Genomic DNA, 21,030 nt, shown 5'->3' on the forward strand with positions numbered 1-21,030 from the left:
GCCTTGTCTGTCTTTTTATTTGTGTAACACGTGTCTCCTCATTAGAGCAGGGACATTGCCTGTCTTTGTTGCCTTGTATTGCCAGCGGGTGGTCTCTGACATTCAGCAGGAACTTGATGTATATTTGTGGAAAAGACAAATGAACGAATGAGTGGGAACACAGACGAATGAAAGGATGACTAAACCATTTGGATGGATAAATGAACATGAATGGATGGCCGAATACAGATGGGAGGAATACAAGAGCGAGGCGATGGATGGTTGGATGTTTTCCAGATTCCATGCTAAACACTTTTAATACATGATCTTGTTCTATCCATGCAGAAGTCCCATGAAGGAAGAAACATTGTCATATTACAGACAAAGTGTTTAGGCTTCGAAGGTAGGAAAAATCACTTCCCCCAGATTATACCACTAGGAAATGGTCGAGCAGGATTCAAGCATAGGTCTGCCTGACTCCAAGCCCTGTATTCTTACCTACCACAAAAATCATCCTCCTGGACTCCTCTCATTTTAAGCACATACAGGCCACCCAGTTCCTCTGCTGGTACCCATGTCCCAACAACAGCCAGATGGCCCGTTCTGGGCCTCCATGTAACTCCATTGTCTACCAGTGAGATGGCCCCAGAGGTCTGCAGGAGCATGTGTGTGAGAGGGTTTGCAAGGTCTCTGCATTCACGAGCGAGTGCAGAATGAAGTGACTGGAAATCATGTCTGTTCTCTGGGATGCCCCCCAAGTACCAGGGACAGTGCATGGCCAAAGACAGGTCCAAAGGGTCTGGGGGTGATGGTCACAATTTATGAAGTTGCCCAAGCACCAAGCCACAGCCTGAAGTCATTCCCAGTGGCTGCCAGGTAACCCCAGCCCCTGGTGGGCCAGCCTCACAAAGTGAACACAGAGGAGGAAATAAAACAGAATAAGGGCAGGTTGTGGAGGGAAGCTCCCCCAGGGTCATCAGACTGCTGCGCAGAAGGCTCATGAAGTCCGTCCCCTGTCTTGGGGTGGGGCCATGCAGGACAAGGAAGACGGAGAAAGGGAGGTAGAGGAAAGAACCATGAGCATCTCTCGGACTCCTGATCCAGGCCTCCCTCTTCCAGGCACAGGTGAGTTGGCAGGTGCTTGGGTAGTCGAGAAGCTGGCCGGCATCAGCAGCTCTTGTCATCACTGACTTCCACGTAGGGGAGCCCCACAGGCCAAGTGTCCCGAGGCCAGTAGCGGACTTTGAGGGTTTGACCTGGCATCTCATACCTGGCGTCCACTAAGGCCATGGTCACCATGCCATAGGGAAAAGTGATACTGATGAGGACATGCCTGTGGGGTGCAGGGAGAAGGCAGTGAGGGCACCAGATGCCGACATGCCCCTGAGCTAGCTTGATGTCCCCACCTAGGTCCTCTCCTCACTTCTCATGGATCCTGACCATCCAAAGGGACATTCTGGATCAGACCCTCAATTGCAACCAGATCCTACACTCACTCACACCCCTCCCCAGTATCGGTGCCTCTGCTTCCTGCCCCCAAGCTCCTGCTCCAAGCCCTGGCATCTGAGATTGTCTGGTTCTGGTGCCCCATACCCCAGGGCAGGTGCTTACCAGATGCTGTGCAGGTAAAAGAAATTGATCTGCTGCCAGAAGCTGCAAAGCAAGCGGTCACTGATCCAACTGGTCAGTGCAAAAGCCCATAAAACCACGGAGACCTCCATGATATGCCGAAGCTCCTTATTGCTGGTTCTAGGGAGAAAAGGAGGGAGATTAGAGCCTGACTCAGATCGCAGAGCCTGAAGGGGCTGATGGGAAATTCCTCCATCCAAGGAGATGATGCTGAGAGGAGGAAATGACCAAGAATACCAGAAGGAGGGGGCCTCACTTGTGATGATTGCTAACATTTGCTGGGCTCCACAAGTTCTTCCCATAAAAATTCAGCCCTCATGACAATGCTGTTATTCTCATCTTGGAGAGGGGAAAGCAGGCATGTGAGATTAAGGTGTGCTCCAACCCCAGCCAAGGTTCCATGGCTAGTAAGTGGCAGAGCTGGGGCCTGAACCAGGTTTGTCAGACTGCAGACTTCTTAACCAACAAGACCTCCCCTGTTTGTGTCTGGGGCTGCAAGTGTGCGAACACCTGTGAGTCAGTGCCCGAGAATTCATGTCTGTGTGCCTACGGGCATGTCTGTGTGTGGGAGGGCAGATTCTCTGGAGGCCATATCTTGGGACAACTCAAGATCGGAATCTGTTTCCCCGACAGCAGAGCTGACCCAGCATCCTTTAGGAAAGAACATATCAGGGATTAATAAGGTAATAACTACCGTATGTTTAAAAGCACAGGGTCTGCTCCCTACTCTAAAATGGGATGGTCTGAACATCAAAAAAGAATAATAGGTAAGGACAGATGAAATCTGAATTGAGAGTCTGGGGTCTGGTGAACAGCATTGTTCCACTGTCAATGTCCTCCTTTTGAGGTTGTACTGTGGTTACATTGGATGCTCCTTCGGGAGAGGCTGGGGGGAGCTGGATGAAGCATTCCCAAGACTCTTCACTATTTTGGCAACTTGCCATGAGTCTGTAACTACTTAATAAAAACTTGAAAATATAGCCCAGTGACTGCACTGGATTGAAACACTTCTGAGATATAAACATCCATGCGTTCATAATGATACTTTTTTTTTTTTTAATCTCATTGGTCTCTATTCAAGATGGCTAAGGCCCCAACTCATTACTCTGGAAATAGGTCAATTAAAGGAAAGAATCAACTATCCATCCTGTCCTTCCTGTGCAAACTGTATTTCCAGGTGGATGAGTGGAAGTCCCTCTTGACAGAAGAACTCCGGATAATCATTGCAGAAGGAATAATAGGTTCTGCAAACCACCCTCCTGCCACCACTAATGAAACCATGGATGGAAATGCAAGCCTGAATGGGTGCTAAAATCCTTGGGTGCAAAGTCAGTGGAAAACTTTACAATAAAGTGAGAAGATGACACCATCTGAGTCCATTGATCCTTAAAAGCACTTAAACATGGAACAACCAGTCATTATGGGGTCCTAATGGCATGGAACAAGAAACACCCAGCACCACACATGAAATATTCTGGCCTCAAAATATGTAAACCTAAATCTAGATCTAACTATTATTTTGCAAGAAATACAAAAAAGAAGGGAAGGCAGGCAGGCAGACAATGAAAGACACCACAGGAAGCAGATGGCCAAATCCAGAATGTTCTACAGGACAAACGATGGAGTTTCTGTTATCAAATCAGAGGCACGAAGATAGGGGAGGGAGGGAGAGACTGCTATAACATGAAGAAAACCTAAGAGACTATGTTCACATCCCAATTTCAACAAGATTAGTTGGAAGACGACATCCTGAGAACCTGAGACAACAGTGGTGTGATCTGGGTATGGTCTACTTCATTAGCACTGAGTGTTCCCTATCTTCCATCTGTCCCTCTATATCCTTCTCTACCTCTCTTCATTCTGCCCTGTGCACTGGGGAGGCAGGGTGCTGACCTGTGTGGACTGAAGCTGGAGACTCCTTTGTTCTTGGGCTTCCAGTTAGATTAGCCAATTGTTTCCAGTTGGTTAAGCCAATGGCTTCCAATTGGGTTGACCAATGATTTCCAGATGGGTTGGCCAATGAAGCATCCCAGTAAGAAACCAAAGGGTATGAGGAGTGTATGGTTAGAATATTTATTCTCCTGGCCTCCTCCATGTGGGGTTGGCTCAAGCTAGTTGCCACCAGCAACTGGAGGTGACAGTTCTTGTTAAGGAGACCCTCTTCACAGGGCTCTCTTCTTCCAGACTCTTGTATTCACTCCCTCCCATTGCTTCCTCCATCAGGTCTCCTGATGAGCATAGGATCCAACTCTTATCAGCACAATGGTTCTAAATGATCCCTAGTGATTTTCCTACACCTGCTCTCTCCTTTGTAAATAACCCTTTTATTCAGGTCTCTTCAAATGACCCCATTTCCTGCCAAGTCCTAGTATGGGTTAAAAATAATAATAATTCTTTATTGGGAGAGTTAAGTCCTGAAAAGTTAATGGGTGCCATATATGGAATCTGAGGGAGAATGTATAATGCAAGTTGGCAAAATGCTGATGGTTGTTGGGAGCAGCAGTTGGTACACGGAGGTTTATGGTACAACAATCTCTGCTTGTTTGTACGTTTTGGGTTTCAGCCTTAGGTACCAACCCTAAACCTGTCCCTTGTTAGTGGACGATCTTGGGGAAGGGACATCTCTCCCTTGAGCCTGGAGTCAATGAGAACTCCATCCCTGGGACTTGGTGAGAATGTGGGGTGAGGGAAGTATTTGGAGGGGGATGGGAGCCACCTCCCCAGGGAGGCACCTGCAACCACCACCCACTTCTTGTATTCCTGGAACACGATGTAGAGGATATGCACAGCAATGCTGTTGAGGGCATACGCGTTGATCACGGGCCTCAGGAAGGACAGGAAGGTGCTGACCACGGTGGTGATGACGACCAGGCAGATGAACTGGGGCCTGGGGGAAGAAGGGTGCAGCTGTCAGATGGCAGCTGGGAGTGTCCTGGGTGGTTTAGGCAGGGTCAGGAGATCTGGTGGCAGAGGTAGATGAGCGAAGGGAAGGGGTTCCAGGGAGCCCAACTGGACTAGAGAAAAGTCTTGAGGGTCCCAGGTGGGCTCAGCAAAGGGTTCCAAGAAGGGTCTGATGAAACAAGGTGAGCTCAGGCAGGGTCTGAAGGGGGGCCCAAGGGTAGGGTGGGTAGGATGATGAGAGGGTCTCGGGGGGCTCCAAGGGGCTTAGTCAGGTCAGCAGAGAGCGTCGGGGTCCAGGTGAGGTCAGTCAAGGGATTCAGAGGAGCCAGGTAGGTTGGAGGAAGGAATTATAGAGGTCCTATCAAGAGAGGGGTCCTAGAAAGCTCGGATAGGTCATATGGGTCAGGAGAGAGATTCAGAGGGGTCTCAGGTCAAGAGAGGGGCCCAGGAAAAACCCAGGAGAGTTCCAGGGATCCCAGGGATTGGCTCAGGAGAGAGGTCCCTGCTTAAGTATGGGTTCCTGGGACCCCCTCTTGGCTTCGAACAGATTCTGGAGAAGGTACCAGACTATCCAGGTAGGATCAGGAGAGGATTTCCGGGGGTCCCAAGTACTCTCAATGGAGGAGTCCCTGGAGGCCGGTTAAGTCAGGTAGGGTCAGGAGAAAGTCCTGGGGTGATCAAGGGAGGGATTCCAAGGACCTCAAGTGAGCTCGGGGAGTGGACCCAGGAGCCTAGATGGGCTCTGGTGGGATCAACAGAGGACCAGCCACTGCCCCACCTGTTCTCTCCTAGGAAAGTGGGAAAGTAGCAGCGGGGCATCCATATGCTGTAGCCACTGGCCAGCAGCCACAGGATAGCGATCTCATCCAGCAGCTGGCCCAGGAAGCTAAGCGTCATGTGGAAGTACATGGAGAACAGGCCTGGAGCAAGAGACAAAGGTAGGTGGTCAAGGGGGTGGTCCCCCAGCCCTACCACCCCACGGTCATAGACCCCCCCCCCCCACCTACCTACGACCATGAAGAGGACACAGGTGATATAAACATAGCGGGAGCGTTTCTGGGCGTAGGGGTGCATCAGAAACATCATGAGAGGCCCAAAGATGAGGAAGGTGACATTGCTGAACTGGAAAAGAGGAGGACATGGGGAGGGGGTTATCAGAATCACAGGCAGAGGAGGGCTGCCCCTATGTCCAACCCTAAGTTGGCCCATTGGTCACCTAAACCCTTTCAGGCAATTAATCAACCCAGAGTTTGTCACTCTTGTCAACCGTCATCAGTAAATTAATTACTCCATCTCCTATTCTATCAGTTCACTCATTCATTCACTCATTCATTCATTCAGTGAGTGTGGCAGACTATCTATTAACCTTCCGCACCCATCTGCCCCCTTTTACTTGTAGAAATAGGATCCCCCCAAGTTTTAGACACAGCTACACAACTAAAGACTACACTTCCCAGCCTTCCTTGCCACTCACTGTGCCCTTGTGACCTGGTCTGAGCAATGGGATAGAAATGCAAATGAATAATTACTTTTTTAAAAAATGTGAGCTACATTTATCCAGATTGACTGTATTACTGAGAAATTTTAGAAATCCAGGACTACACAAGGACATGTTCCCTTGGTCATCTGAGGGATGACGTCATCACTCATCACAAAACCACTAGAAGATTCCATTGTATCCTGGTGAGACAATTAGAGCGAGAAAGGCAAACAAAATCTTTGTATTATTATGAAAATAATTTTCACCTCAAGGAACCTCTGAAAGGCCTCAAAGAGCCCACAGTATCCACAGACAGCATTTCAAGAATCACTGCTCCATGAACTGCAGAGCTGTAGCGTGGTAATGTTGAGCTGCTGAGTTAACTTTCCAGAACCTCTAGCTCTAGACTTCTACCTCTACCTCTACCTCTACTTCTACCTCTACCATCTACCTCTAGACTTACATTTCAAAAGATGAGAAGATATGATCTTGTCTTTTTAAGCTGTTTTTAGTGGGCCGTTTCATTTGAAACCAAAGCATCCTAGTTACTGGACTTCTGGATCCGAGTGACATGGGATTGGATCCATGCTCCCCCATCACGGACGGTGACGAGTTAATTCAATGCTCTAACCTACCATATCTGCATTTGTGACATATGTGTAATGCCACTTGCCTCTTCATGTTCTTGACCCAAAGACCCCCAGACCTCAGCAGTCCATGAGTATGATTAAGGTGACAAGAACATGTGTACCAGAATTTCAAGGGTTCAGAGTCCCTGACTGCTGCTACAGGACTTCAGTGCCCCCTCAAAGCTCCCCCCACCCCCAGAGATGTCCGGACCATAGTAAGTCTCTCACAAAAGCTCAGAAACTAGTGTTCTCCCAGTCAGCTTGAGGTCAGCTGCTTGCTCACTCAATTACAACCTTCTTTCCCCCAATAAACTCTTCCCCTTGTAAATGTCTCCTCCATCGCCTCCATCCCATCTTAGAAAGTGAAGAAGGAGCACCCTGTTTGCCAGGGTGCTCCGTTATTCTCAGAAACCGAGTCTGAAGGAGTGCCGACTCAAAAACAGAGAGCTCAAGGAAATGCAAGTCAAAACCACAGGGAGCGATCACCTCACACCAGTCAGAATGGCTATTATTGAAGAAAAAAAAAAAAAAGAAGACGACAAAATAACAAGTGTTGGGTAAGACTGAGGAGAAGGGGAAACTCTCGTGCGCTGTCGGTGGGAATGCAAGTTGGTGCAGCCATGGTAGAGGTTCCTAAACGATTAAAAATAGAAATGCCATAGGATCCAGTGATTCTGCTGCTGGGCACGGACTCCCCGCCCCCCCCCCAAAAAACAAAAACACTAATCTGTAAGGATATATGCACCCCTATTGCAGCTTTATTTATACTAGCCAAGATATGGAAGCAACCGGGGGTCCCTGATACATGAATGACTAAAGAAGACATGGTGTAGGGGCGCCTGGGCGGCTCAGCCCTTAAGCATCTACCTTTGGCTCAGGTCATGGTCCCAGGGTTGTGGGCTGCATCGGGCTCCCTGTGTGTGGGAGGCCCGCTTTTCCCTTTCGCACTCCCCCTGCTTGTGTTCCCTCTCTCCCTGTGTCTCTCTCTGTCAAATAAATCAATAAAATCTTTTTGAAGAAGAAGAAGGAGGAGGAGGAGGAGGAGGAGGAGGAGGAGGAGGAGACGTGGTGTATAGTGGAACAGTACTCAGCCACAAAAGGCAGAAATCTTGCCATTTATGACAATATGAAGGGACCTAGAGGGTGTTACGCCAACTGAAGTAGGTCAGAGAGAGACAAACACCGTATGATTTCACTTATACGTGGAGTCTAAAAGACAAAACCAGTGAACAAACAAACAAAAACCAGAACAGACTCATAAATAGGGGAAGGTGTGGGGGATGGGCAAAATGGGTGAAGAGGTGTAACTTCCGGTTATGAAATCAATAAGTCATGGGGGTGAAAAGCACAACATAGGGAGTGTAGTCAATAACATTATAACATTTCATTGTGACAGGTGGTAACTACACTTACCGTGGTGAGCGCTGTGTAATGTATGTGATTGTCAAATCACCATGGCGCACCCCGAAACTAGTGTAATATTCCATGTCAACTACACTTCAGTAAAAAAGGAGAACACAGAGCACAGAGGCGAGTGTGGGGAAACCATTTACCTGATACAAGGTCACCATCTAGGACCCTAGGTCTTGGGCACCAAGACAAGGTCCCAAGGCAGGAGCCCTTCTGATTCTAGGGAAGCCCATGGCTTTCCTTGGGTGATGGTGAACCAGCTCAAGGGCTGGTCCCACAATTTGAGGACCCTTGGCAAGCTGGTTTTGCAGCCCACGATCCCACCGATGTCCTTGCTTTCCACACCAATGTGTCTGATGCCCACCAATGGGCGATGTCAAACACATCTACCTGTTCCCAATGGCTACCTGAGAACATGCACGCTGTGTCTGCATCCTAACACCCAACCCCACTGGAGCAGACACCTATCCCAAACTGTGCCAATCAGATTTTCCTGGGAATTTGAAACCTGGAACAGATACAGAGCCTGGGAGTCACCAGAATTGAGTTGCACCATTGTCAACTCTCTAATGTCTTAAGATATTGTCCTGATGTTTAAGAAATGGCAACCATTTTGTCACCACAAACAGACAAGGCTGAGAATACAAGCAGATACCCAAGGGTTGTATCTGTCTTGTGCTAAATCCTCCAGACCTGCCATGGACCCCAGCCCACCCAAGCAACTCATCTCTCCATTTTCTAAGATACCCCAGTACCTATCTAATGCATTCTTCCTGTTTGGTTTGGGGTTTTTTTTGTTTGTTTGTTTTTGTCTTGTTTTGTTTTTGCTTAAGCTAGCTTTCTAATGCTTGAATCCAGCAAAATCATCACCATTGGTGTATGAGTTAGGGTTCTTGGGTAGCAGGCAACAGAAAACAAACTTATACCATAAATATAAAAATGTGTACGTAATTACTTATTTAACTTGTTTGTCAATTCAGTCATTTATTGTGGGGAGCTCATTAATCCAAAGAATTGCAGAAAACAAGGAAAGCCAGAAACCAGAACAGCTCTGAGGCTTGAGTGGACAGTCTCTTCAGGGAGCAACTTTGGGCATGAATGGGGGAAAAAAATTATGTTCAGTTGTTATATCCAGGCCCAAGATACATCTCAAATGGAGGATATGCTGCCTGGGCCACAGCCCACCCTCGGCCAGAGGTTGGGGTGGGCACCTTGATTGACCATCCTACTGAGAAAATAACCAGAAGGAAAGGGGCATTTGGTTTTCATAGGGAAGACGGTGCCATGGATACCAAATGGGCAAAATCCCAAATCAGATGTTCCCTCTGCCTTCAAACAAACGCCAGTCCTTGGGCGTATCAAGTATGGCAGAAGATACTGAGCCAACCAGTTCCCCAAACTCTAAACCCTCCATTTAAAACACGTCTGTGACTCCCATAAATAAAATGCAAACTCTTAAACCTGGCTTGTGAACTCCCTCCATAACCACCTCTCTCCACCTTCAACTTTATCATCCAGGCGGAAGGGACAGCTCAGTTCCCCCAAATGAGCCATACTTGCTCTCACCCCTTAACCTCCAGAAGTTGGCAGAGGCTGTTCCCACTGCCTGGAACAGTCTTTGTCCCCACTTAACCCTCTTTGCCAGGTCAACTACTACTCGGTCTTTCCCCTGGGCATCGCCTTTTGATAAAGCCTTCCCAATCCCACAAGGCAGGGTTGGGTGATCGTTTGGGCCCTGGCCCTCTATCCTAACACTTCCCCAGCTGTTCTGAAATTGCCTCACTCTCGCACTAAAGCCGGCTTTGGGAACAGGCACTGTGTCTTCCCTGTTCTCCACTGTAATCTCAGGAACTGGGTAACTGGGTATAGTAGGTGCTCAATAAATGTTTCCTGCTGACTGGACCTCCAAGCAGGTTTCTGTGGTTCACCAGCCACTCACATGAAAACACTTGGCAGAAGGGGTTGTACCTGGAAAGTTCTGGATGGAAGGTGTTACGACTGTCACTTCCTTATCTTTGGACCACATGATTTTATAGACATTGCTTTCAATCCTCGTGCACATCTCCCCCCACGAGGTCTAACTTTCTAGTTCTTATTTGACAACGGATCTCAGAGAGGCAGAGTGACTTCTCTGAGGTTGCACAGCCCTGGGGAACACCAAAGTTTGCTTTTACCCTCTGCCTTAAAAGACAGAGAGGAGTAGACAGGTAACAATGGTTAAAAGAAGGCTTTCCTGCTCCCTGGCCATGTGGCCTGGTGTCTCTGGGTCTCCATTTCCTGCACCAGCAAAATGGCAGAGAACAATGATGGGTAGCATAGAGGCTGTCGAGGGCCATGCACGAGGCCAGGCATCGAAAGACTCCCTTGCCAGGGATGTGGTTACAGTTCAACAAATAGCAAGGGTTACTGCCGGTGGTGGTGGTGTGGGAGATAAGGGTCACAGGCTTATCCTTGGTTTAGTTGCTCCAAGCTCAGGGGCCAGCAGAATGAAGACAGAAGTTTTTGCTAACGCCCCTGAGTGTGCAGAATGAGGGCAGAGCCTCTGACTAACGAGCTCCAGCTGGCTCCAAAGATAGCATCAGACACCGCCCCCTACCGGGGCCTCCCTCCCTGCCTCTGGGGCTGGGCCCCCACCTTTCCCAACCAGCGGCTCCACCTAGACTCTTCCAGGACAGAGAGGTGCTGGCCCAGGATCATGAGCCGGACTCTCTAGGTCCCAGCCCCAGCAGGTACCTTCACCTCCATCCGTCTGTCCGTCCATCCATTTGCTTACTAACCATTCCTTCAGTATCTACCATGATGCTCAAGGACCTAGCAGCACCCCAAAACAAAGTCTGCCTTCCCAGGTCTATGCAGTCAGGGTTTGGGGGGCATTCTGTGCCGCATTTTCCTCCTCTAATGCCAAGCATCACCATAAGGATGAGAGAACCAAGTGCTACGGGGCCGGAGAGTTTCGCTCACCGCTGTGAAACTCCAGTGTCTAGAGCCAAGTCTGGCACACAGTAGGTGCTCAGTGAATTTTGGTAGGGAACAAGGCACGCGGAGAATACATGTTCGCAATGCACCCGTGTGTGTCTGCCGCAGCTGCTCTACCGACTGTGAAAACCAGGGCTGCTGCTGTTCTGGAATAATTTGCTTTTTTGATCACCAGTACCCAGCAGCGTGTCTGGTGAATGGATGTGGCTGGGTGGCTGGGTACCTGAGGTCTGGAAGAAGAAAAGGATTGAGAGAGAGAGAGAGAGAGAAGGTTAGGCGGCAAGGGAGGGAGGGAGGAACAGAGAAGAGAAAGGAAGGAGGCAGACTGACTGAATCGACGGCCCATTTCAGCTTTGGGGAAAGGCAGAGGGGGAGCCGCTTTCTCATCTCCCCTGGCCCGGAGCTGCCCCCATGCCCACCCACTCCGTTGCTTGCGCATTCCATGGGTTCATTCTTGACTCCTTTGTTGTCCCTGTCCTGCTCACTGGGCGGTGAACTCCGTGAGGACGATACACACCTATTTTGTCCCTGGCTGTGTCCCCAGCACCCACCTCGCTGGGCAGGCATTGGGCGCTCAAGAAAAATCTGTCAAGTCAATCAAATCAAGGGAACATCACCAAACGCCCCCGAGTGCTTTCTCCCCACCGCCAAAGCTCCAACTGCCACCACGCACACCCAGCTCTGTCACCTGTCGAGGACCCCCTCACGTCCCCCCCGACACGTGCGCAAGAACGCTGGTGCAGGGCCGGGGGCCTGGGGCTGGAGCACCAGCCGAAGACCCTCCCCAAACAGGACTTGCTTGCATGAATTAAAACACACATAATTAATTGTTAATCACCCAGTAACTGAATGGCCTCACAATGCTGTGGTTAATTAAGTGAGAGGCTCTGGGACCGGGGGGCCCAGGCTTTAACTCCGGCACTTCCGTCATACACAGCCTCTGTGCACTTGTGATCTACATGCTGTGCAACCCGGGGGAGGAAGCACACACTCTCTGAGCCTTTATTCCCCATTTGTAAAAATGGGGAGAATAAGAGTGCCTACTTCCTAAAATTGCTAGGAGGGTTACAAGAAGCGCTATTTGTTAAAAAAAAAAAAAATTTATACATAAACACTTTCGCATCTCTGTGCTACATTTGCTTCCAATAGTAGTAGTTTTGTTTATTTTGTGCTTGGGATACATCAAGAACATGAAGGTGCTTTTTTTTATTTGTTTTTTAAATTGATAAATAAATCACATACAGTCAAATTCACTCTTTCAAAGTGTGCAAGTGAATGGGTTTCAATCGACTCCTCATGCCCTTGTGCAACCATCACCACTATTTAATTCCAGAACATTCTCATCACCCCCAAAATGAAACCCTGTCCCCAGAAGCAGTCACTCTCCACCCCCACTCCCCCCAGCTCTGGGCAACCACGCATCTGCTTCTTATCTCTACAGATTTGACTCTTCTGGGCGTTTCTTATGGATGGAATCACACAGCGTGTGGCCGTCTATGACTGGCACCGTGTTGCCAAGGTTCGTCTAGGATGTAGCGTGTAGCGCTCCCCTCCTGTTTACGGCTGAGTAGTAGTCCGCTGTGTGGATGAAGGACAGCGTGCCTACCCATTCCTCCATGATGGACGTTTGGGATGCCCAGGAGCTGTTTCATCCTCACTACGGTCTGTGGGTTGGTCATGTTAGCACCTCACAGTTGTTCCCTTTCTGAGTGAGTACTCAGTCAATATTTGCTGAGTAAATAAATGAATGGATGTAAGAACGAATGAGTCTTTCTTCCCTGTCCCACCAGCATGCTGTACTTCTGACTTCTGTTTTTTGTCTGTCTCCTCCATCGCCCAGGACACCGGCACCGGCAGAGGTTTTCGTTTGCTTGGGTCACCAGAGCCCAAGACAGTCCCTGACTCAGTCAATTCTTGTTGAGTCATAAGCAAAATGAAGGGGTCCTTATCTCTCCAAATTGGACCCCTCTGTCATCCCCAGCAGGCTTTTTCTGAAGGAGGAAAGAGGTCCAGAGGGACCTATGGGGTCTGGGCCAGGAAGTGTCATAGGCACGGTCTCTGGGGTGTGAAATTATTCAATGAATAGGGTCTTCCCTCCTCATTTTCAGGGGCTGGGGGGGGGGGCGGAACAATTGCTTTTGCCGTGAATTTGATGAGAAGGAAGGCTGAAGAGAGAGGGATGGTTTTAGAACTCATGGGACCTGCTACTCACAGCCAGGGGCTCAGAGAGGGGAGGTTCTCCCCCTGCATCACACAGCAGTCAAGGGAGAGAGGGACAGCAACCCCCCCACCGCAGAGGCCAGCAACGGGAATGCTCAGCGGCGGAAGGACGTGGGGAGGCTGTGGGAAGTACGGGCGTTGCAAACTACACCCCCTTGCACGACCTCCCCACTCTGACCTCTCTGCCCCTTCTATCATACCCCTTCTGCAGACTACGCCCACCGCTGCACCTGTGCCCATGCCATTTCCCGCTCCCGACACGCCACCCCTTGGTTCTGTATCCAAGCATCCAAGAGGGAGCTTTCTGGAGAGGATGAGACCCAGAGCTTCTGAAGTTTTGGCAAGACCCCAGGAAAGAAATTCAGCAGCACAGCTCAGCTGTCTCTCAGAAGCAGGGGGCCTTGACACGTCTTCCTCCACTGCTGGAAACCCTCCTGAGCTGTCAGCAGCCCAGAAGGAGGCCACACCTGGAGGCCAGCAGGCCAACGCCAGCAGAAGCAAACACTGGAGCAGCCCACACCTTGACTTCTCCTCCACCCCGCCTGATCCAGGCCCTCGCACGTCCTTGACCTCTGTTCCTGTTGGATGTGCCCTCCTGGCTCTCCAGGGCCATCTATGAAAGCAACCAGGCGCCTCGGCTGCAGCCCACGTCATTGACTCTTTGCTGTCCAAAAGTCACTCGTGGCTCCCTGGTGCCCTCACCACGGATCTCACGTTCCTCTGGCAGGCATTCTCCACGTGGCCCCTGGAAACCTCCTCCACCTGTCTCTCTGCTCTCACTTCCTCTGTGGGCAACCGGGGCTCTGGCTTCGAGCCACCAACGGTTCCTTGGTCTGCTCTTCTCTTTCACCCCAAGATCTTGGCTTATGCTGGTCCGTTGGCTCCATATCCCTGAGAGAACATTGACTCATGCTTTAAGCATTGAGTTTCCCACCCCATTCAGCGAGCGGAGGCTCCCCAGGTCGTCCCCGTGGCTCCCCACGGCCCATTCTGGTCCCTTTGCCCTCCCTCTGCCACAAGCTAACCACGGGCCTGGTCAGATCTATTTCTGAACCCTTCCTTATCTGGGGAGCACGGAGCCTCTCCAGGACCCCAGGATCAATCAGCTCAGGTTGGTTCATAACAGTGAGGTTGAATGAATGAATGAGCCCAATGAGTCCATCAGGAAATACAGGATATATTTGGAACACTCCCACTCAGCACTCCAAACTCGTTCAGCTGTATCTCTCCTCATCACTCTAGCCACAGGAACACGCTTCCCTTTCCCAAACTGTGCAGGCTCTTTTCCTTCCAAGACTCATTTTTCTCTTTATCCCTTTTCCTCGACTCTTATGCTACCAGGCAAGCTCCTGTTCGTCTTTCAAAACCCAACTCCTCAAGTTGCCCTCCTCGATGAAATTGGTCAACACCTGGGCGGAGTCCTCCAGGGCTGCCTTCTAAACCCTGATGGGGCGGTGCTGGGCTCTGCCTCCCCCCACCCCAGAAGGCAAATCTTGCAAGCAGGGCATTGTGAAAGTGAAAGTCTCTGCAGAGTGAGCTGACTCCTAGGTGGGTCATGAGGAGATCAACATGAACCGATTTTTTAAAGAAAATTCTTGCTACGGGGGCGCCTGGGTGGCTCAGTGGGTTAAGCCACTGCCTTCAGCTCGGGTCATGATCTCAGGGTCCTGGGATCGAGCCCCATGTCGGGCTCTTCGCTCAGCGGGGAGCCTGCTCCTCTCTCTCTGCCTGCCTCTCTGCCTGCTTATGATCTCTGTCAAATAAATAAATTAAAAAAAAAAAAGAAAATTCTTGCTACATATTTTGTCTTCATTTACATACCTGGATCCAAAACGTGCCTTTAAAAAAGCTGCACAGTATTTGCCCAGAATGTGTTCAGCCCTACACAGGCTGGTGGAAATGTTATGGCTTCCTTTTTATGTATTCCACTACTGATGGCCATTAAAGATGACTCAGACGGCACTTTATATATAAATTTTGTTTTCTATTGGGATTGTCTCTCTGATGCGAGTTCCTGGAGGTACAGTGATGGAGTGGAAGGGGAGGGGGCGCTGTTCGTGAATCCGGAACGCCCCGCAACTTGGCAGACTGCCCGCAGGAAGCCGCAAAATACGAGTGCCCAGTCGTAGTGCCCATTCACTACAGAATGAATCCATTTTTAATTACTGATTTGAGGAGGCCAAAAGGGAAAGATCTCATTGTTTTCTGTGGGGCTGATTATTATAAATACAATATCAGAAGCTGGCAAACTCTGGCCCTGTGCCAGATCCTCCCACTGTCCTGCTCTGTATGGCTTATGAGCCAACAGCAACATTTACCATTTTAAATGGTTGAAAATTTGAAAGAAGAATGATATCTTGTGACGTGTGAAAGTTACACAAAATGCGGGCTTCGGTGTCCATAAATAAAGTTTTATTGGCACATGGCCACCCTCATTTGCTTATTACATACTATCTGTGGCTGCTTTCCAGGTATAAGGGTAGAGCTGAGTCATTTCCATACAGACTGTACAGCCCCAAAAGCCAAAAATCGTTAATATCTGGCCTTTGCAGCAAACGTTTGCCAACTCCTCAACGCTATTTATTAGCTCGGATGATCGGTTGGGATACTCAGAAGTGTCTGGAAAGAGAAAATCTTGGGGACACCCTTTATAACATACCTTGGATCCAATTCCTTGTGCCCTGGTCTGTTTTGCAAGTGCCTTTTCAATAGGAGAGGATATGTCCAAGTGTGTTCACACCAGGGAAAGATAACTACTATTTTGCGAAACTTCTGTTTCTCTTTGATAAGTATCTGGAAATGCAGGTACAGGGAGATGATGGGGTTGAAGCCTTGCATGTGTCACGACCATGTCTCCTGTAGCCTCAGAGGGTGTCTGCTAGTCTGCCAGACCCTCCATTTGCTGCATTTGGAGACAGGCTAAAGGAAGCCTGAACAGAGGAGCGCTTTCCATTGTCAAGCATAGCGAGACTCGAAGCTCAGCCCAGCCCCAGGTCAGCCCTCTCTCGGTGCCTTTTGTGGGGACTCCTGCCTCAGGGTGGGCTTCCAGGGGATCCAGAAAGAAGACTCCTAGAACCTCCAACCTCTTCTCCGCCTGGGAGTTCAGCACCGTCAGCCCCCCTCCCATGGGTCAGGTGAGGGTACGCAGGACCAGAGGCCGTATTTCTGCCCAGGAGAAACAAGGTTCGAGAAACTACGGGGAACCCCTGAATCTTAAACTCCCACCTCCTGGCTCTGGGCCAAACAAGGCAAAAGCAACCAGGACATCCCAGGACTGATTTCCCTCTCCCCTTCCCCCAAAAAGAATCTCCTGGAACCACCAGGTTCAAATCCTAGCTCTGAGTGCCAGCATGACCCTTGGTATAAATCTTTCAGCCTCCCTGAAGACCATTTCCTCACCCGGACAACAGGATTAACTTTATGTAATATACACTGTGCCTAATTCCCAAAGTCACTGTGAAGATTAAACTGCGATTTTTCCTCTGGAATATTTAGCACAACGCCTGCCCCGCAGAAGCACTCAATAGAGGGGTGCTGGCCTTACTCACTGTGGACTAAGCACCCTCACTATGTGCAAGGTACGGAGCAAAGCCCACAGCCCGCATCACCCCCCATGCCAGTGGCTCCAGGAAGGTGGGCAACCCGCCTTACCCATGGCAATCTCCCCAGCACCACACACGGGGGTAGTAACACAGCCCACATGCAGCTTTGGCTGCTTTGCGTCTTCTAAGCTTTGCTGAAATGCCTCTGCCATTTAGGCATTTTGAGCCCTTCCAACAAGGCCTCATGGCAAGGGCTAGGGGAATGATGACCCACGGTGCCGGTATGCCCAGAACTGAGGGGTCCCCAGGACACGGGACTTTCAACTCTAAAACCAGGACAGTGCCCAGCAAACTAGAAGGAGTTGGTCAACCTAGGCTGGGAGTACAGCTGAAAACAAACTCGACACAGTCACCTCCTCCTGGAAGCCCTTCATGATCCACCCCCCCAGTGGGCTCTCACATCACACCTCTACCCTCCCCGTTCCCCAAGGCTGCCCGTGCAACTCCCATTACAGCACCATCCTCCTGGGTTGTGAATGTCTGGAGTCACATCTGTGTCTTCTGCTCCGGCGGGGCGGGGGGGCGGGGGAGGTGGGGGGGAGACTGGCTGTTTTCCTGGTCACGGTTGCCTTTCCAAAACCTTTCACAGAGCCTGATGCCAAACGCAGACGAATGAATGAAAGCTAGCACCCCTCACCTAGCCGATGCGCCAAGGCGCAGAGGGGTGAGTCCTCCAGCGGCGATGCGGAGGCGCCAGGTCGGAGCCCCGGTCTGTCACGATTGTCACCCCCTGCCCTCCCACCCGGACCTCACCGTGTTGTAGAACTCGGCCACCAGCTCCGAGTGCTGAAAGTTACTCTCACACCAGTCCACCTCAGAGCTCTGGTAGGCGAAGATGCTGGGCATCCTGACGCAGCGCCCGCTGCCCACTGGCTCAGTCTGGCAGAGAGGAGCATGAGAGCCTAGAACAGCCCAGCCCAGGTGAGACAGGCAGAGGACAGCTGGTTGCCCCACGGCAGGCAGGCAGACTGAGAGGAAAAACCTGCCGAACCACTCCCCCGTCGCACCAGGGTAGCCTCGCTGTGCGGTGGCGGCCGCCCTGGGCATAAGTGGAGGGGCTGGCACCATCCAGGGAGGGCGGAGGGGGGAGGGGGCGTGGGCAAGGCGTGTGCCTCCCATCCCTACCCACTAGGAGTGGGGGCTAGGGGGGCTGGTATTAGAACAGTAATTTAAAGTAATAGCGAGCCCGTTGGGAGGAGCAGCCTGGCTCTCCCCACTTTACAGAAGAGCACACTGAGAAAGAAAGAACCAGATCACTTGCTGAAGGCGTCCACGGCGACAGTAAAGCCACGGTGTGAAAACAGGCAGCTGAGTCCAGGCTCGGGGCTCTTAACCAGTAGGTCCAACCACCTCCACACCGGAAAAGCTCCGCACGGCTACTTCCCATACCAGGGGCAACAGTAGTGGGCTTGGCTCAGCTACCTTGGAGTCCTTGGCAATGTAAGGTTGCCCTGTCATTTCATCTTTGGGGGCCTAGGTATTTCTGCTTGTGTTATGGGGGGCTGGGCTGGACCGATGCCACTTCTCTTGGGTGGTCAAAACCTCAGATGCCTAGAGTAGCCCAGCTTCTACCGGGGGCCACCTTCAAAGCCCCCGTGAAAGGAGGAATCTGTAGAGCTCCTGGCCTGGGGCCCCTAGTCCTGGGTTCCAGGGGCTGTGGAAAGTTCTGGTTTTAGAATCACCAAGGCCTGAGTTTGAATTTGGAGTTCCTCCCCTTCCTAAGTTGTATGACCCTAAGCAGGTGAATCCACCTCTCTGGGCCTCGATCTGCTCATCTGTAACATGGGGAGGAGGGAGCTAGACTCAACTGTTCTAAAACACACAGAAATATACAAGTCAAGAGCTTAGCTCACTGCCTGGCCCAAAGCGGGCCCAAGATCAAGGTAACGGGTTTTCTTATTGTAGCTGACCTTGAACTTGAAGGCAACCTGTGAGTATAATAATAATAACAATAATAGCACATTTTACTGATGACTTGCTGGTGCCAGGCTCTTTTCTAAGAGCTCAGAGTTCAGTATTATCTCACTTAATGTTCTTGGCAGCTCTATGAGAGGCCCTCACTACCTCTAGGTCACTAGCAAGGAAACCGATGTCCAGAGAAGCCAAGCAATTTTTACCCAAGGTCACACAGCTACAGAGTGAGGGAGTAGGGCAAGGCACTTTGCCCCTCTAAGCCACAGGTTCCTCTTCTATAAGATGGGGATAATAGGAGTACCTGTCTCTTAGGGCTGCTGTGCCCATCTAATGAGCTGATACAGTGTTTCCCTAGAAAGACTGGGTGATGGACAAACCTGCTTCCGAGACTCAGTGAGCTGTGTGGCAAGTAACCCACTCCCTTTTCAATTCTTAATAGTTCAAGGAGTGGGACTTAATTGGTGTTAATAAATGTTTATGCCCCTTAACACTTAATCCCTTTGTTTGATAAGAAGTCCTTCAGCAGGCAACAGTATCCAACCGGAATGCAGTGACACTGTTTGCATTGTATTTGTTTCTAAATAAGCTTGCCTTACTGGGGTGATATCCACTTTTCACTCAAGGCAGGTTTACAAAATTTCTTTATTTAAAAAAATTTTTTTTAAGATTTTATTTATTTATTTGACAGAGATCACAAGTAGGCAGAGAGGCAGGCAGAGAGAGAGGAGGAAGCAGGCTCCCTCCTGAGCAGGAAGCCCAATGAGGGGCTCAGTCCCAGGATCCTGGGATCATGACCCAAGCTGAAGGCAGCCGCCCAACTGACTGAGCCACCCAGGCGCCCCTGATTTAAGCTTTCTAATTCTGGGGGAAGTTACCGGAATCTATATATGTGAAGAAATTGCATAGGCACATACACACATATGAACATAAGAGCTGTTGAAATCTGCATGAGATCTGTAGGTTACATCCAGGTAAATGTCCTGTTTTGGGAACTGTATAACTATATAAGATGCACCATTGGGGAAAAAACTGAGTTAAATGCACAGGGGACCTGTGGAATTCCTGCAATTTCTTGTGAGTGTATAATTATCCCAGATAAAAGTGTTGTGTTTCTTTTTGAGTAATTGATTTAGGCTTTTCACCGGTGGATGAATGGATTGACAGAATGTGGTATAGCAATACAATGCAATATGATTCAGCCTCACAAGGGAAGGAATCCTGCTACAATGTGGAGGGACCTTGAGGACACTGGGCTCAGTGAGAGAAGCCAGACCTAGAAGGACACATCCTGCAGGACCCCACTCCCAAGAGGTCCCCAGAGGAGTCCCGTCCACATAGACAGAGAGGAGCTGGTGGGAGCCGGGGCTGGGGCAGGGGATGGGGATTCCATGTTTCATGGGGACAGTCTCTGTTTGGGGACATGGAAAGTTCTGGAGACGGACGGTGGGGGTGGTGGCAGGATTATGTGAAAGTGCTTCACGCCACAGCTGTACATTCAAAAATGGTTAAGATGATCAGTTTTATGTTACGTATAATTTTCCACAGTTTTTTAAAAGTAATTGATTTAGGGTTTTTAAAAGGGTTTTATTTAACAAAATATAAATAGAGCTTAGGCAGAAGGTGGATAATATGAAAATCTTGAAGGTGGTCTGTGAAGGTCAAATATTTGTGCTTCGTCCAGACACAAATATCATCGTTGCTACTATTATTATGGTTATTATTACCCACAAGGTGTCAAAACTTCCATGCTCATTCCCCGCCAGGTGCCCCGGAGCTACCTTTGAGATCCTTTGGGGAGATGGGAAAGATGCCAGGTATGGGGGTGAGAAGTTCCCAGAGCCCGAATTAAAGGCTCTGCCCAAATGGGTCTCGACTTCCCCAGAGCAGCTGAAACCCCACCATTTAGCCATGGCCTAGGCCTCCCAATCCCCTCCTCAGCTGGGCCAGGTCAGCAAACAGAAGCCCGCCCAGCCTCTGTCAGCCCAGCTGAAAGCAGGGAGCCTGAGTCCGTGAGGGGGTGGAGCACACGGTCTCTGACCTCCTGCCATGCTCAAATCCAGGGCAGGGCACAACTGTTGGGATCTGGCTCTCCGGGACCTCAGTGAAAGGTTGAGTTAGCATCAGGAAGCACGGTGGTGACGGGTGTCCACACCCAGCCCAGCCTGAAGAGTTTGGGACATCAGCATGCACAGAGCTGACTAGGGAAACAGGACTACCGGGCAAGTGTGTGGCTTCTCCCTCGGCTAGGAGGAGAGAAGGAGGCGAGGGAGGGTGTGCAAAGAGCCAGAGC

At 50.2% G+C, this 21,030-nt stretch overlaps 1 protein-coding gene across 1 annotated transcript; it reads right to left on the bottom strand.

Annotated features, from left to right (window-relative positions):
- Positions 1 to 611: 611 nt before the first annotated feature.
- On the bottom strand, positions 612 to 17,672 carry ACER1 (alkaline ceramidase 1). The gene is made up of 6 exons (XM_059387686.1): positions 17,580 to 17,672; positions 5,517 to 5,631; positions 5,288 to 5,429; positions 4,358 to 4,495; positions 1,591 to 1,728; positions 612 to 1,312 (listed from the first exon to the last, which is right to left on the bottom strand). Exons 1-6 carry the CDS (start codon positions 17,670 to 17,672, stop codon positions 1,147 to 1,149), a joined length of 792 nt encoding a protein of 263 aa, XP_059243669.1. The 3' UTR covers positions 612 to 1,146.
- Positions 17,673 to 21,030: the final 3,358 nt, after the last annotated feature.

This window comes from Mustela nigripes, chromosome 2 (assembly GCF_022355385.1).
Source record: "Mustela nigripes isolate SB6536 chromosome 2, MUSNIG.SB6536, whole genome shotgun sequence".
Classification (NCBI taxonomy): domain Eukaryota; kingdom Metazoa; phylum Chordata; class Mammalia; order Carnivora; family Mustelidae; genus Mustela; species Mustela nigripes.

Excerpts from the sequence above, each read along its gene's own strand:
- ACER1 (XM_059387686.1), bottom strand. The coding sequence starts at position 17,672 with ATGCCCAGCATCTTCGCCTACCAGAGCTCTGAGGTGGACTGGTGTGAG. Across the intron at positions 1,729-4,357 it reads GTGTTCCAGGAATACAAGAA|AACCAGCAATAAGGAGCTTC; the intron begins GTGGGTGGTGGT and ends TTTTCTCCCTAG. Across the intron at positions 1,313-1,590 it reads TTTTACCTGCACAGCATCTG|GCATGTCCTCATCAGTATCA; the intron begins GTAAGCACCTGC and ends TGCACCCCACAG.